The sequence below is a fragment of the Tyto alba genome, unplaced genomic scaffold (assembly GCF_018691265.1).
Source record: "Tyto alba isolate M040663 unplaced genomic scaffold, T.alba_DEE_v4.0 Super-Scaffold_6, whole genome shotgun sequence".
Classification (NCBI taxonomy): Eukaryota; Metazoa; Chordata; class Aves; order Strigiformes; family Tytonidae; genus Tyto; species Tyto alba.
Window position 1 is genome coordinate 41530818 of NW_024881327.1, and position 18121 is coordinate 41548938.

General features: G+C 35.6%; 1 protein-coding gene across 2 annotated transcripts in view; it reads right to left on the reverse strand.

Moving 5' to 3' along the window:
• STX18 (syntaxin 18) overlaps positions 1 to 18121 on the reverse strand; it is a 70275-nt gene that overhangs the window by 19802 nt on the left and 32352 nt on the right. Inside the window, exons 2-4 of one of the 2 annotated variants that reach the window (XM_032984536.2) lie at positions 12741 to 12808; positions 1244 to 1359; positions 40 to 117 (exon numbers count right to left, since the gene is read on the reverse strand). In XM_032984536.2, the coding sequence (XP_032840427.2) occupies positions 40 to 117; positions 1244 to 1359; positions 12741 to 12808 (262 nt within the window). The remainder of the gene's footprint in view (positions 1 to 39; positions 118 to 1243; positions 1360 to 12740; positions 12809 to 18121) is intronic. The other variant, XM_032984537.2, reaches the window with a different exon arrangement.

Consider the following 18121-nt stretch of genomic DNA (forward strand, 5'->3'; position numbering starts at 1 on the left):
CAATGATTCATTTTTAACCATTCAATAAATACTAAGTACTTTTTAAGTAGTCTTCAATGAAGTCCAAGACAGCTGTTCTGTGCTCCTTTACCTGAGCAGACTGGACACCCTTGTGAGCTGAAATACAAAAGAAAGATATAACACAACTTTTTAACTTTTTACTGAACTGCACAAAATTTTGCATTTTCAGTTGATATGCCAGTTATATTCAAGAGCCTATTAACATTTTATATTTGTTATATTAGTATCTCTTTTAAACATAGCTGTATTTAAATATAGGTTCTGTAAAACAAATCATTACAACAAACCAAAATCTGAAAACAACTAGTGTTTTACAATATTTATGTTGTTATGATATATGCCACTGAATCATATGTCAGTTAAATTTATAAACAAGAATAGATGTCACCAAACTAGGCGTAACAAAACAGATCTAGAGATTTAACTTGCTTAAAATACTGAACTTCTAACGTTTTACATTCTCCGGTGCATAGGCTATGTGGAAATCTTTGGGATTTATGTGAATTAAAAGGATGCTTGACACAATATATTAATATTTCTTATTAATATATGTTATATACATATATAACTAAGTAGTTCCCATGCATGACTGACTTTCAATGATTCTGAATAATGCTGAAACCTCGTTTAGATGGCATTCAAAGCTGATGAAGATCTTTGGTATATTGATAAAACACACACAGACAGCAAGTCAACTTGAAAATGGCAATACAGAAGTTCTCTCTACAACTTCTGTAAAATAGTGTTGTAAAGGTATGATCCCATCTTCAAGTTGTCAGAAATGCTGTTACTTTACCAGGACTCCATTAAAGTTAATTAATTATCTTAAACTTGGAAAAATTATACTCTTAGTACCCTACAGGTGGGCAAGCTAGAAAGAGGTAAGCATTGAATTTAGTGAGCTTTGGTTTAGGCCTCTGTGTCACAATGCTAAATTACTATTCAAGTACTAAATATTTAAGTCTATTTTTCTTACACTTGATAATTATCGTATTTGAATGAACAAATAAAATTCTATGCTCTGGCTTCTCCTTCCACTAACACGAAATAAAATTAAGTACAGTACTAATCAGCCAATGGGATTACATAGATGCAAACGAAAAAGCAGTGAGACTTCACCAATCTCTTTCCAAAAGCATTTCAGATTCACCAACCAATATTCAGCATTATATTAGCCTTTATCATTAACTAAGAAAAAATATTTAAGAGTTGCTCAGTTTACCTTCTGTTCTCAGCTGATGAATGGCATCGGCACACGTCCTCATAAATATCTGAGCATCTTGATCTATCTGATCACGCTCTGTATCTGTCATCCTCACATACTCAGACATAATATGGCTGAGAAACAAGACAAACTGTCACTTAAGAAATCCCCAACATAAAATCTACAAGTACACATCTTAGACCTTCTTCCCACTCACCATCTCCACAGATGCTTTTCTGCAACACTGATTTTCACAGCAAAAGAAGTACCGTACAATAACCATCACTGATGAAAATGCCACTTCTATAAAGCTGAGAGGTTTTTTAAAACATTTTTTGACTACCAAAAGATGTAGAAAAAGCAATATATCTTATCACCTTGTCCATAATCAAATACTGAGCAGATATGGAGAAAATACAACTAGAAAACATATTATTACCCTCAGTACTTATTCCAATGAAGCATATTTTAATTCTAAAACCAGGAAGACAAGTAGGACAAAGGAACAGCTCAAATGTTGAAATAAGTACAAAAAATTTGAACTTATTTTACTTAAACATATATTTTCAATATCCTAAATACTGAGCTTCATTTTTAAAGTAGCTGTACTATGAAATCTGTGAATTCAAACCAGAGTAAAGAAGAATACTGGGAAAAACAACACTTTTTAAATATCAAGTAAATAATAAGATTTATTAAAACCTGTTCCTGTTGTTTATTTCTATTTTAGATGATACATGATGTATTTAATATTTTCTAATAGTATTAATATATCTTTTTGTTACTAAATTAATAAAAATAGAGGCCTGTCAGTAAAATATTAACACAGTGCAGACAACCACTAGAATAACTGTATAAACGTATATAACAGTACTTCCACAGCTGCAGATGAGAGGATGATAAAACCTTGCTACAGCCGCTTGTCCTATGTTCATCTTGGGTTTCCTGATGATACAGTCACCACAGCCTGTTACATTTTTTTTTTAAAAAGAAAGAAGCTTAACTTATATGCTCATTTCAATTTAGATTTTTATTTATATGTGAAAAGTGTCCCGCCTATTCAAGGTAGGTATAATGCAAGTATATTAATGCAGTAATACAAGTAAAAGAAGAGATCTTCAATTTGTGTGTGCTTTTGAACAAGACCTGGTCAAACCACTCGGACGCAAGGATACCTGAAACCCAACCTCCTTGGGAAGGCAAGAATGGTGTCATACAATCACATCCCATTATGTCAAAACACATATGGCATCCACCAGTACTAACAAGGTACTGAAGTCCCCACTGCACTCCCCAGTGAACCTGCACACACAGATTATACTGAAAATCTATCTAATCACCATCCTCTAGCCCTATCATAAAAAGAACCATTCATTTTAAAAGAACAGTCCAAGGAAAAACAAAACCACAAAAATGAAAACAAAAAACAACCAACCAACAAAAAAATCCAGCTGTGTCCTGTATGTCAGAGATACAAATACTTGCTCAGAAGTGCAGTGGCAGTATCATAGCAATGGACTGATACATGACTATATCAAGAAAGGTTGAACAAACCTGTTTTTTCAGGGCTAATTCTTCTGATTACTCAAGGGATGCACTAGCTAATGCATGCAGATAAAAAAAGGAGGAGAGAGGGACAAAATTCTTCTAGATTTTTAACCTAAGCAACAGGAGAAAGCTTCATGAGAAACCTGGGCTGGAAGGCAACTTGGGTTATCTGTGACTTTTAAGAAGGTGTGTGAAGAGGAAGATAAGGACAGTGGCCATCAAGTAGGCAGACTTCAATAGTGTAGAAAAATTAGCAGGTTAAACTGTACAGAAAAGGGAAACCTAAAATGGAATGGAATTCAGGTGAACTAGTAGTTTTCATATAGAAATTACATCATGATAATTTGCAATTCTGATCTCAATGAAAGGGAGGAATAGGCAATACAGTAAGAGATCAGCTTAGCTACTTCATGAGCTCAAACACAAAAAGCAGAATACAGGAAGTGCAAATTAGGTCTGATTGCTACTGACAAGTCTAAAGGAACACAGCATATAGAGACACAATCAGAAAAGGGTCAAGTGCAGGATGAGACACAACTGGCAAGGGATGCCAATGATAACAAGAGACTGCTCTGTAAATATTACCAAGAGAAACACCTAAGAATGTGGTGCCGGCTTGTTATTCAGTAGAGAAATAAAGTTATACGTAGAGTATGAATAAATTCTAGATGTTTACTGCCTTTTTTTTTTTTCTTTTTTTGCATTAACTTTCATCATTAAGGTCACTTGTAAGCTGCAGTTACTATTCCCTTTAGCTTACTGTTTCCAAATCTTCTGGGCCCAATTTAGTGCCTCTGTCATTAAAATAAAAATCATTGTTACTTGTTGACATTTTCATCAGTAATAACAACAAGTGTCAGACAATATATTAATACCAGAATGCTGAGTAAATGTGTGTATGAGAAAGCGTTACGCAAACCAGGTCACGGCACGAATGTACTTGAAGGTGCAGTGCCTCCTGGGGTAATGCTGAATGTAAATTTGATGATGCAGATACCCCTCCTATCGGTGTGCCAAAGAGTGCTCTTGAAGGTAACCAACTGACTTCCAAAAAAGCCCAGGGTGTATGCATATTCATATACTGTGCAAAAACAGGAGACTAGGCCCTGGAATAAAATAGGAATTGAATCAAATGTGCTAGGTCAGCGAAACGATGAAGTGTGGCAATTATCTTTAAAAAATAGGGTTAAGAAAAAGAAAAAAGCAAAGGACCTACAGGGCACTCAGCCTAGGAAAACACAGGAACAAATAATCAATTTTTAAGAGCTTAGGAAAGAACAAAAAGGTAACCAGTAGCCAAAATGTATCAAGAGTAATTCATATGCAGTGTAATTTACTTTTGGGATGCAGTAAGAGGTCTTATGGATGGATGAAAAGTAATCACTGCTATATATCGTCCCTTTAGTGTGGCTTTTGTTACCATCTCACACAACATTCTCACAAGCTATCAGCAAATCAGTGAGTAAGAAGAAACAAGCACCATATCAATGTGAAATTGTTTGAAAAGCTGAACTTGAGGTAGTTATGTACCAAAAAAGGACACACTGAGCTGTGTTCCACACAGGTTTGTCCTGATGCTGTTTAACACTTTCATTAACAACTCAGTAGAAGGGAGTATACACTTATTAAATTTGCAGAGGCATAAAGCAAAGTGAATTAAAACTGTATCAAGAGAACAAGACTTCAGTTGAAAACAATACTGGCAACCTGGAGAAATGACATGAAGAATTTGAATAAGGAATGGTCAGAGGCTCTTTGTTGCAGCAGAAACAATTACTTGAACCCACAGAGAATGGGGAACAACTGATTAGAGTTGTCATTTGGGATCATACTGGGTTGTAAACAGAACGTAACAACAACATGTTGTTGCATAAAAAGTCATCATTACAATGGGATGCATAAATGCAGTATAATCCATTACAAAGGAAAGGTAATCTTTCTGCTATCCTTAGCTTTGGGCAAGGCCTTATCTAGAGTTTTGTTTCATTTCGGCACCTCACTGCAACACCAACTGGGACAGTGTCCAAAGGAGAATAAAAAATACAATCGAAGGTCAAAGAGAACATGTATGAAAAAACAAATATATTGTAATTGTTGTTTCTAGAAGACACTGCAGAGAAACCAAATTAAGTTAGTGTAAAAAAAAAAAAAATTCTAGCAGCATGGGTAAGAAAACAGGACAAAGCAGGAGGGAGGATATGGAATCTCCACTGAAAGAAATACTTTAAAGCAAGCAAAACATAGTGTTAGAATGATTTAGTAATTCTCTTTTTGAATTTGTCAGCCATGTTCCTTCCAGCCTATCGTTTCTATGATCTTATTTTGCTGGCAAAGCACGAGGAACCAGAGTTGATGGAGGCATTACATTAGCTTTTAGAATTAGTAACTCTTTCTGCTGGTGCATTAAAATATTTTCTGCTTACTGATTCAATAAAGACACCAAATCAAGCAGAAAAACTTGATTTTCCTCCAACCATGTATTATAAAAGAGAGAGAAGCAATAAACTGAAATGAGCTAGTTGTAAAATACTGGCATGTGCTGTTTTAGCAGAGATATGCCCAACCTACCACCTGCAGATATTGCCTTACAAATATATACATAAATGCTCATACATACACACAAGTGTGTAGGTATATGCACATATGTACATGTAAATATAACCTTAGTTGTAAATACAGAAGACATTTTTAAATTTCCTCCCCTTGGTTTTCAATTATTTAAACCTAGTAGGTTATAAATTATTTTATTTCTTATTTAACTACTACATTTAAACATTATTTATTATGTTTTGTGCATTTGAATTTACTTTTTCCATCCAAATGGTATCTGGCATAAATCCAAGGTAAAAACTTGTCTACTCAAATGATGAAACATTCCACAAGAACATGTTGAAAACATTTTTCTTTGAAAAAGTCTGTGGGGAAGTTTCAGCTACTAGTACAGGGAGTACAGGCATACCTGAATTAGTATTTTCAGTTTTGCAAAATATTGCTGAGAAATTCCGTAACACTGCTACAAAGAATTACTATTTCTAAAATGCGATGCATGAACTTGGTACAACCAAAAAGGAAGACAAATAACTTGAAAATAATTCCCCAGAGAACAGGAAAATACTATACACTCCTCCCTGAAGAAAGTCCTTACAGATCATCTACAAGTTTTACTATCTCAGTATAACAAGCAAAGCCTTGCTTCTTGTAAATATGCGATTAAGTCAAGACAAGAAAGTAGTCTGGCATTGTACAGGAGCCAGTAAGACACTATTTTTTGAGTCCTTTAATGGCTACTACTTTCCTTTTATTGGTTAAACCAAGGGAACACTTTCCAAAAAACATAGGGTAAGCATTCAACAGTTCTCTATTAGGTGACAAACATGTAACTGATTTACTGCTGCCATTTTTTTTTTTTTTTCTACTTTACCAGGTAGATAAATGCTAGGTCAAGAGGCATAATTACTGGGCGCCAACATTATTTTTTAAGACAGAAAGAGAATTTGTTAAGAATTTTTTCAAAGTATATTATTTGTAATAAACAACACGTGAAATGCTAAAACACTTCACAGGACCGTAGAAGATTGTAATGAAGACACATCAGAAGCCACCCATCCAGCCTTTCTTGTGGAAAAAGCATAATTTCTACTCAGGATCAATCTACGCTACACTGATGAACTACAAAAGTATCTCTGCAGTTGCAAAAGACAATAAGTTAGATGTCTAATAATCCCAGAAGGAAAGCTCCGCTTTCAAAGATTTTTCTTTTAAGTATGAGGTGTTCTGTGGTCGGAATTTAGTATTCTCTCAATCCCTTTCCAATGTCTGATTAAAACAGTAGGAATAACTACTGGTCTTTAAATTGCCTAAACCTTACAAGATCCTTCAGAGAAACTGAAGGCTGTGGAGGTATCCCAAGAGGATAATTTCAAATTCCCAAGTGTTAGGGCACTACAGCTAGTTCCTTGAACTATATTTAACACAAACATACAAACTGTCTTGGTGGTTCAATCATCAAAAAGATGAAGGAGTGATGATGAAAAGCAAAGGCCCAAACTGGTCACAGAGAGCACATCAGACAATTCACCAAAGACTGAAGACGGGATCTCCCATGGCACAGGGTAGAAAGCAATGTAGGAATGTGTTACAGCAAATGGACTAAGAGGAAGAATATATAGAATGTACAGCAGTCATACACTAAAAATGGGAAGGTAAGTAACAATCCTTATCTGAAAGGAATGATCACAGTTTGCTTAATAAGCAAAAATAAAAGAACACCCACATCTTGTTAAGATCTTCAGGAACCAAGAGTCCCTGCCTTCTCCTTTCCAGGAATAGTGAGCAACTTGTTCTGCTGGAAACAGTTTATGACGAAAGGGAGATGAAAGAAATAGCCACCCACCCTTACAGTTAATTCTCTACAGAACTGAGAAAAGGAAAGGTACTATTAAATTTTCTGTTATGGCAACATAAATGAGAAATTATTCCACTAAAGTCAATAAAGTATCATCAGCATATCATGGAAGAGAGAAGAATCCAATTTTCAGACTTTACAGAGTCAGGAAGGGGCTTCTGTTTCGGTTTTGTGGTTTTGGATTTTTTTTTTTTTAAGGTATTATTCATCACTAACTCACTAAAAATACGCATTAGCCAAATGCAACCTTTCTGGGAAAATCCTTAAAGATCACAATTTAGCAGGGATAATTTTCTAACATACAAATGTCTAGTGTTTACCATATTTACTCATCAACTGAAAATTACACTTGTGATTATCTAGTAAACTTAAAAAAAGTGAAGCAGTTGTGTTTTAAGGAAAAGTCCTTGGTTATTTTTCTTATATATTGCCTCAAGGACTAAACCTTACATATGCTTTGTAAAGACCACTATGAAGCTCAATAAGCCTCCTTGAATAGGCTGGTGAGAAAGTTCCTGAGATAAACCATAAACCAGATATGAACAAATATCCAAACACTGTTTATCATTGCTGCTTAAGTACTGTCAGTGCATTTTCCAACAGAAACTAATTAATTTTTAAATACTCTGAAATGTTGTCATGGTTTAATCCCAGCTAGCAAATAAGTGCCATGCAGCTGCTTGCTCACTCCTCCCTCCCGGTGGGACAGAGAGAAGAACCGAAAACAGGTAAAACTTGTGGGATGAGATAGGAACAGCTTAATAATTGAAATAAAAAATAAAGTATACTACTACTAATAATAATTGTAATGAAAAGGAAAATAACAAAAAGAGAGTGAAATAAAACCCAAGACAGAGAAGTGATGCACAACACACTTGCTCACCACCCACTGACCAGTGCTGAGCCAGCCCCTCAGCAGCAATCTGCCCCTCCCCGCTAACTCCCCACAGTTTATATACTGAGCACGACATCATATGGTATAGAATATTCCTTTGGCCAGTTTCGGTCAGCTGTGCTGGCTGTGTCCCCTTCCAACTTCTTGTGCCCCTCCAGCCTTCTTGATGGCAGGGCATGAGAAGCTGAAAAGTCCTTGACTTAGTATAGGCACTATGTAGCAACAACTAAAACCACCAGTGTTTATCAACTTTATTCTCATATTAAATCCAAAACACAACACTGCCAGCTAGCCAAAGAAAATTAACTCTTTCCCAGTCAGAACCAGGACAAATGTCCCAAAGCATTTCTTGATTGCTGAGGTTCACTTCTTTCCAAGGATTTTTTGCAGAGACTGCAGTTCACAACATTGCAAGTGACAGCAGCTACTATTAGCAGGAACAGTGATGATTCAATGTCCCATGATTTAGCTACACATTTCTTATAAAACACCCTGTCACTGAATGTATTCACTGATTGCAAGTATGACACCCAAAGGGCTTCGTTAGGTTTGAAACGTGTATATGAAGCCATAAAGAAAATAAATAAAAATATCAATTTTAATTAAGACACAGCTCTAATGTTAAATAAAAACAATGGTACATAGAAAGGTATTGGTCCTTCCCTTAGTAGGTGTAACCAATAATAACACAAGTCACTCAGTCTTTGCTACTTATTCAGTGTTTTCATTATTTAGTTTTTTCCTAATATGTGTGTTGCAGAGAAAGCCCATTTCCACTATTATTGCTAATACAACCCCCAATTTTTAAGTCAAATTACAAGAAATAACCATACATTTGGAGAGAAGTTTAAAGAAGGAGCTTCTGTACGTGCCCCTCTGTAAATCAGTCTAACAGGCCAGTTGCAAGTTTCTTTCCATCATAACCCATGCTGTCAGTGGAAGACAATAACACATCACTGGTACTGCTAAAGTTCTCAGAAGTTCTAACCAGAAGAAAGAATCACGGTAGAAAGGTTAAAACAAGGAAGACCACAAAATGGAAAAGTCCCTTATTACAGAAAGCTGAAAACTAAGGTTTAAGAAAGCAAATGGATCCTGGTAAACAGGAGAGGATAAAGGTGCAACGGCCTGTAAGTAAGCAAGCTCAGATCACTGCATCACTAGTTAACAACATGTTTTGCCATTCACATATTTTATAGCTAACAGTCAAATCAAGAAGAAAGTAGGTGAATAAGCAATTACTAATTCTTGAGCTTTTTCGGACTCAATTTAGGTATTTCAGTTTAAATACTTAAAGTTTGATAAAATGGGTCAGGGCCTTAGTTTCAATTAATTCTTCCAGTTGTCTTTCTCATTGCTAAAAATCTTCCTCTAAAAATGAATTAAAGACATCCCCTCTGTAGCAGGATATTTTATGTATGCCACAAATAAAAACTATTATTAAAGAATTTATAGGCCAAAACAGTAAGGTTAAAGGAGCAATCAATAACCTGAATGTAACACATCATGAAGTTTTAAAAGGCATACAATAATTCAGCCCAGTATCTCAAACACTGCATTTCACCAACACATCATGCTATAGTTGGAAAAAAAATAGTAGGATCGACAAAATAGAGTAGCCAAATTTCACAAACAAAATTAAACGTCCTACATAAATTCCAGCACAGCCTTTTAGTATTCCAGTGTTTAAGACTGAAAGCACCGATGCTACGGTGCTCTTTGCATACATGAAGTAGAACAACATAAAAAATCAGGTATAGAATTTGTCAGTACTATCTATTTTAAGTGTGATCATTAAGGACAGGATCAACTGCAATTACAGATGAGATCTGGAGGATTATTTTATGGTTTAATAAAGGAAAGGACACTTTTTTTTTCCTCTCCTTTGTTAATATCTGAGGGGGGGGGGATGAATATCACTGAGAATTGCCATGATAACTGGTTAAAAGAAAGTTTACAAAAAGAATATTAAAAACTTTTAGAAACTAAAATAGCTTGGACAATTTTTTAATCCTCTTATCACTTCAGTTTTATGCACACTGCTGTTACTAATATACAAATATTGCCCAAAATTTAACTGCTGCTGACTGTTTGCTCTTACTGCAATTATTTGCAGTTTCTAAGCCTCTGCATTCACATTACGTTTTCACACAGTAAAAAGTTATTTCAGTATTAAATTGGTAGCTCCACCTAGTGTTGTTCATGACTTACTCTAACTGGAACTGAAAAGCAGAGAGCTAGTCATAACACACAGCTGTACACTACCTCTGCTTGCTGCTTGGAAAAGCAGCTCCTCCTATACCCTGCACACAGAATCAACACCCACACCCCAAGCTAGTAAGTTTGTTTGCTTGTTTCATTCTTGCAACAACGAAATACTGCTTTTTAAATCTCAGGGAGACAAAAAAGGAGTCAGAAGTCTTCTGGCAACTTCAGCTCACAGTTCAGGACCACTGACTGTACAGTATTGCTATTACTGTGACAGACCGTTTCAGGCCTCGAATTTGTTTCTGAGAAAGACTGTTCCTCCAATATGGACAGAGCCTAAGGAATAGCAGATGGCTCATCTGTTCCTATTATCTTTCTTGGGGGGTAGATATCTGTCTGGATAATGCTCCTGTTTGGTACCCATGAAGCCTTCTGAAGAAAGGTATTAAATTGACTTAGGACTCGGTGTCGTCAATCCAAGATGACTTTAGACTGCATATTCTCTACCCTGATTGCAGCGACAGCTTAGCTTTAGTCAGGGTTGTGACAGAATTGGAATGCAGAGACAGTTGACTCACCCCATGCAATACAGCAGTTACATTGAGGGGCTGAAGAAATACAACACATGAAGTACTGAAGTTTCAGAAGATCCTTTAAAAGGGAAAGCGTACCTACACTGTTTCATTTGGATATATTGCTGCCGCCTGCCTTCCCCCCCTGAAAAAAAAAACCAACAAACCAAACCCAACCAAGTGGGTTGTGTGCTTCTCAGATGACTGCGAAATAAAAGATATTTAGTTGTTTTAAGTGATACTCCCCCACCCCACCCAAGAAAGGTATTGTCACAATGATCCACCTTTGTCACCTCAAGAACAACTTGCTGACATTTTCTTTAAAGTGGAAACTTAGTAGAAATTCATCGGCATCTTCATAAAGAGTGCATCCCAGTTCTTTAATGCATCGCAACTGGGATGTGTTCTGTATTGCACACATTGTATACTCTTCCAATTTTACATCTGGTTAGAATTTTCAAAGTTTTGGTTCTGAATCACTAATCTCAAAATAAAATGGTGCCCCAGAACCCTGGAGAACTCCTCTTTGCCTATGCATAACCAAGGTGGCAGATCAACCTGCTTTAAATGACAGTGTGATAAAGGCCAGGCAGTTCTGGTGAGCGTTTTTGCCCACACAAATGTATTTCCCCAAAAGACAGCATTCTCTGTATGCTATGTTGCACTGTTCATTTTTTTTTTAAATCTCAGGCATACCTATAGACTGAGAAGGAATGATTAGTTAGATGGTGTGAGGTCTGCACTATGAAGACACACAGAGGGTATACTTTTTTCAAATAAATATTTATAGCACTCCTAAGTGTGCGTCAAACCCATTTCTATAATATGAAATAAAATAAACTGGTGATTATTTCAACTGAAACTGTTGAACTTCTTTTACAACAGCAAAGTTAGTTAAGTGCAGATATCTACATAGTATTTTCTATTTCTAGAATGAAATACTGTGCAGCCTATAATATGATTACTAAGTTTGCAAGTAACAAGAGTTTAATTAGAAAGCAAGTTTTCAATCTCTCAAATGATATGATTATTGGTACTCAGTTCACCAAAATACAAGTTGCAGTAACACTTAGCTCTTAGGATAACTTGATTTAGTAATTGATTAAGAATGTTAAATTTGCAGATCACAAGATACCTTTTTTTTGTGTTACTAACACAAACCTGCACACTTGTGTTTTAAATCTCCTAAAACTCTGTCCGGGGTTGAGTGAGTGGTGGAGTTTTTTGGTGGCAGGGGAGGGGGCTATAGGGGCCACGACAAACTCCTGCTACTAAAGCTATCAGCAAGTAAGCAGATACATCAGTTCTGAATGTTTCCTAATGACTGAAGAGAATCAAAACTTTCTCCATACAATAATAATTACCAGTATTGAAGCCTACAGTTTTTGCCACAGAAAAGCAAATTCTGTGCTGCTGTCCCCTGACACCATGCTCTCAATGGTGCCCATCTGGAATTCACATGCCCAAGTCTGAAGAATTTATCATTCTCCAAGACCTGATGATGGTACTGACTGTATACTTGGTGACATCAGGTAGGTTTAGCGTCACAGAGTGAAAGGGAAAACCTGGATCTTTGAATCTAGAATTCTGTTACCTCGGGAACCACTTCAGAAGCTTACTCTGCAGGTCTTTAAAAGGTGTTGGACTCGGACTGCCAGGTTGTTTTGTTTCAGAACCCACTCCTAAGAGCCAGAAATCTTCTTCAGGTTGAGTCTCACTTTATTTAGGACTATTTCTTCTTGTGACAGCACTATTCTTCATCTTAAATAGCTTGCAGTAATCCAATTCATAAGCAATTTAAATTTTGGTTTTAGTCATGCCTATAGATTTTTCAGCAGTTTACTTTATAGATCTGAAAATAAATATTTAATCACAATGCACACTTACCTGTAAGCATTAATGTAATCCTTTCTGTGTTGCAGAAGAAAATCTTTCAGCTTTCCAATATGAGAAATCTAAATTAACAGAAAACATAATTAAACTTCAGTCAGATAACTGATTACTTCAATGTTTAAAGTTCAGTATTCCAACACTTCAAACATGAATCGTAAAATTATTCTGTAAAATCATAAAATTTACTGTTTTATATTAGAATTTTCACATTCTGCAAGCAGTCAATACATAAAAATAATCTAAAAAAGACCTGTTGTTTGAAAATATAACTCAAAGTAGTAAAAATATGTCTTCTGTCCAAAACCCATAAACACTAAACATTACTAAACACTAAATATAACTACAAGACTAAACATTAAAAATACTAAACATAACAGTAACACAAAACATTATCTAAACTGGCAATCTAGACCCTAAGGTACATTTTGGAAAATAAATTCATTTTAGGAGATCACACAAGAAAGTTTTAAACATTTTACTGATGAGATATGATATAAATATTCAAGTTCAGTTATCTGAACTTGTAGAGTAAGGTGCTGTCCCTTACCTTTCTTTTTTGCTATAATAGTATAACCAGTCTGTGTCCAAACTAAAGTAGTATCTTTATCATCTGACAATCTTTAATAAGTTTTGCAGAGCATACACCCATATCAAATTTCTGTTTCTGGATTTCCACTTCACTGTGGATACATTTTACTAAAAATCCATTTGATTTACTGTAATTAAAGTATTTACAAAGATCCTTTGAAAAGATGAAAAAATTCCTAAAAATCTGAAAGAACTTCTGCAAATTCTCGTCTGATTTAAAAGATTTGGTGTAGCATAAGATTAGAGAATGAAGGAACTACAGAAATCTAGTTTAATTGGCCACAGAAATGAGATGACTACCAATATGAGTTCCTTGGCAGGTTTTGAAGGGGACATGATGGGGGCAGTGTGGGGGGGATTATAGACATTAGTGGTATATATTTTCAAGGGGTAGGCAGGGGGAACCTTTCTAAAGCATATTTTCGAATATTCACTAATAAGTCAGTATTAAAAAAGTGTACAAGGAATTTTACAAAACAAAAGTTGTTTTAGTTTACAAATACGATAAATGCAGTTTACTCCATGTATCTGGGAAAAAGCATGAGAAGCTGTTCAAGTCTTAAAATCCTATTTTCATGCAAATGTTCCTTGTAATTAAACAAAAAATACACAGAGAAAGAACACAGAATAGTTTGGATAAACAGAAGATAAATTCCCCCAATTATTTTTTTTCAAAAGATCAGCAGCTCTTTGAAAAAAAGAGAAAAAAAAAATGTACTTAGTAAGACCACAGTGTTTTGTACAACTAAAAGTAAGTGTTTCCTTGTGCAAAAAAATATGCATACATTTCCCTATTATTATTTGCTCTGTTTCATTTTTACAATTTATCATAATGGATAAGAATTTTCCCAGTTTTCACGTTTAAAGTTTTCCATGTGATTAACAGCACAGGAAATTTCATCCCATTCATAGCAAACTGAGTTCCGTTAGTACCTCCAGCAGATCTGAAGTTTCCTAAAGTCTGTTAGCACTGTCACAGGAGTAAGAAGGGAAATTCTAAAATCACTACAAGATCAATGAGGCACAAAGAATAAGCTAAACAATTCTACAGATGTTCCTTCTCATCGCCACTGGTACTTATTTTTTGTATAGTAATCTCTTTTTCAGCTCAGACTTCGTATGTAATGAAATTTGCTGAATAGGTAAATTAAGCTTGACTATGAAAGCAAAACAGTTAAAACAGTCATACAGTGTTTCAATAGAACAATAATACTTAATAGGCACAAAGAAAGTACTAAAGGACAAAGAGTAGAAATGTAAAATAAGAAACACATTTCAAAACATTTACATTAATATGTGAACAAACACTAAGCTAGAAAATAGATTAGCAAAATTTTCTTAGTAATAAATCTTAATATTACTGCAATAGCTACAATTTAGGAGTGATTAACAAGCAGAAAGAATCAGAATGACAAGCAAGAACACTGTCTTACAGTAATTAATTCATCTAGTCACAAAGAACGTTCTATTTAGGCTAAAATTGTCATCGTGTGTTTGAATTGCACTGACCCCACTTTGCCTCTCCTTCATTTGTAAAGCTATTTTCATGAATTTAGAATGACACCATTATGCCCATACTTGCATCAAGCTCTTAGTTCCCAAGATTTGCATCAGAAGTGAGACTTCTTGTTCTACTTTCCCTCAAATTCTAACAGCATCTCATGCAATCCTGCACTGCTGCTATTTCTCTTTTGCCTTTTCCTACTGTGTACTACTGGCATAGTTTTTAATTCAATTTGTCATTACCATATCAACAGAATTAAAGAATTTTTGTGGAAAATAAGGTCTCCCTAGCATTAAAGGAAATGTGAATTTTATCCAAAAATATATTTTTTTTTTGGGGGGGGGGGGGGGGGGGGTGGTGGTGGGGTGGTGTACAATGCTTAATCTTCTGAAGACACAAATTATCCCTGATTATACAAATATAAATTGCAGGGCATCAACCTGCAGTTACTCTGGCATTATCCGACACACAACAATACACTATTTACAAAGTTATCAAGTGCCAGCCTAAAGGTAATAAAGCATCTCCCTACTCCAACCGAATGGCTTTACTAGAATCCTGTTGCTCTTATTCATAAAAGCCATCAAATTTCCAGGTTTACTGATTACCAACTTCCATCCACCTGTTCTTGCTTCAAAACAGTTCTTTCCCTTAAAAGCTCTGCTGCCCTGCATGTGTGCGAGTTTACCACCAATAAGCCCACCTGCTCTAACTTCTGTAGCCCCAGACAAATGACCCCAAGCTTTTAGTTTCTTCTCACAAGATAGTTCTGAAGTTGCCTAACCTGTAACTTTCCTTTGCATGTGCTCCAGTTTCTATCCATCTTTTTCCAATGCAGATGACTAAATGGGCATTCACTGGTGTTAGTTACTTTGTAACTCACCTGGAAATACTTTCCTTCCCCCTTTTTCATTGATCAATTTTGACCTTATTCTTTGTTTTGTTCTCTAAATACCTATTCTACTGCCAAATTTCTTTCTTCTCCCCACAACTCCAGACCCCAGAGTCATTCGGCACTTGCTGTAACATATCATGCTCCTTCCTCTTTCCTCTCAGCAATCTCTCTTACTCTGGGATAGATTTTAAAACTCATCTTGTTCAGTACTGCTCTTATTTTTGGAATGCAAAAAGCAATTCCACTATTAACCTCTCTTCAGCCCAACACTTCTTTCAACACAGAAGCATTGTTTCTGCTTATTTATCTTACTCAGTTAATATTTTCTCTGCTAGCTCTTCTAGACTTCCCATTAGCACTTTATCAGACACTTTACCATCAGACACCACTCCATCTTAACAAAGGAAAGGCAGATTTTCTTAAAGCATCAAGTTGGTTGGCCACATCCCATTTTTAGTAAGACAGCAAATTAATACTGCACCGTATCTTGCTTTCTATTTATCTTTTTCCCCTTAAAATCTCTTCTGAATCCTGGACTACTACTGGGTCAGGTCCTGCTGATGCCATTATCTGTTTCCATCTGCTGATTTAATTATGGGCATTAAGTTTGCTTCCCTCTGATCAAATGGTACCATCTTCATTTTCATTAAAATTATGTATTAATTTAAAATTATTAAAATATTAAAATTATTATAATAGTAAAAGAAATTATTAAAAATATTAAGTTGTGTGTTACTAAATATCTGTGTTTTCATTTAAAATAGCTGCCTTCAGAACCTGGGATTTCTCAAACCCATTGTGTCGGAATTCAACCCAGAGATTGTCTGATAACCACAATTTGACTGCATTGAAGTGCAGAGATTCTGTACAAATTTCCAGTTCCGTGCTCTGGTTTCCCAGAATATGTCTTGCTTTTACACTGCTAGTCCATGGCTTTTACCTTATTTAGTCTGGAGACCATACCTAAACTATTCTTAATCTATACTCCAGCTGCCAGACAAATCCACTTTTTTTGCTATTTCTCTTTTTATTTACATAGCTAAAGAGTATTTTAACTTTGGAGGGAGTTTAATACCATTAATTAACTCATTGTGCATCTGCCAAACCTGGATTTATCTCTGCAAAGTCTTCCCTTCTGCAACAGTCTTCTTCAGCCTCTCTCCACCATCCACCCCACCCCCCCCCAGCTTTTTACTGCCTCTGGGCTAATATTTTGTTCCTTCTCTAATCTTTCAAGTAGACCTAGAACAATTTTAAATCCCACTTGCATTTCAGCACATCCATTTTTTCCACACCAATTACCCATCCATCATAACTGCAAGTTCTTATTTGCTGTGTATGCCTGTTTTCAAAACAATTATACTACCAGTTGATGCAGCCATCAAAAGGATAGATGAAAGCAATCTGAAAACAAAGCACAAACACTTTTGAGCATTGGCCTCTTGTCATGGTTCCCATTCTCTGCCTCTGGAAATTAGATTCCTCCTTCTTAAAAAGTCTGGAGCAGAGAAATAACCCTCTCCTTCAACCCTGAAATAATGAAGTTATTTCATTTTTTTCCCTGAAGTGATACGAAGACTTAGAGAAATGCCTTTCATAGTTGCAGCACTCTTGCACTACATTAAGACTAAACTTACGCAGAACACTACTACTGAATTTCCAGATAAAACTGACATTTTTATGAGAATCATGGGAGAAAAAAAATACCTTTCCTCTCAATATTGCCAACATCAGTTACATCGTTATGCTAACAGCGTGTTCTTGAGCTTCTGTTCACCACCAGAATACGAAGGGTTATATTCTTTCTAAGGAGGAAGACCACTTAAAAAACTCCAGGCTTCCCCTCTTCTCTTTCCATTCCCACTAGCACGCCCTTGAGGGTCAATACCATACACCAAAACTCTGAAATGACTTTTTCCTAAATTACTATTCAGTAAATGTGAGTTAATAATGCTTAAGACCAAATACACAGAATTGGTTTCTTTCATTTCAGCTCCACAAATACCTGTATCAGCACAAGGGAGAGCAGAAGCTGCATAGCACCAGTAAGGAACTTCTTAAATGATGCATCTGCCATGAAAGGAGCTATATTTAGTTACAAATTAAGAAACTTAACACAATAATCTCCTAAACTCAGGTATCGAAGCTGGAGACTCCAGGTGTTATTTAAAAAGTCCCAAGTGTAGTTCTGATCATGAAAAACAAAATGATTCTCCACAGTGGAACAGCAGCAGTTTTCCACTGGGTGGCAACAAAAGCATCCGCATCATGCAAGTAAAAAACAGTCTATAAATTCACATTAAAGCCTGTAACATAGCTTCTTTAAAGTTACTTTAGGTTCCAGTTTGCACTTTTAAAAATTTAACTTCATTGTAAACTACTTCTTTA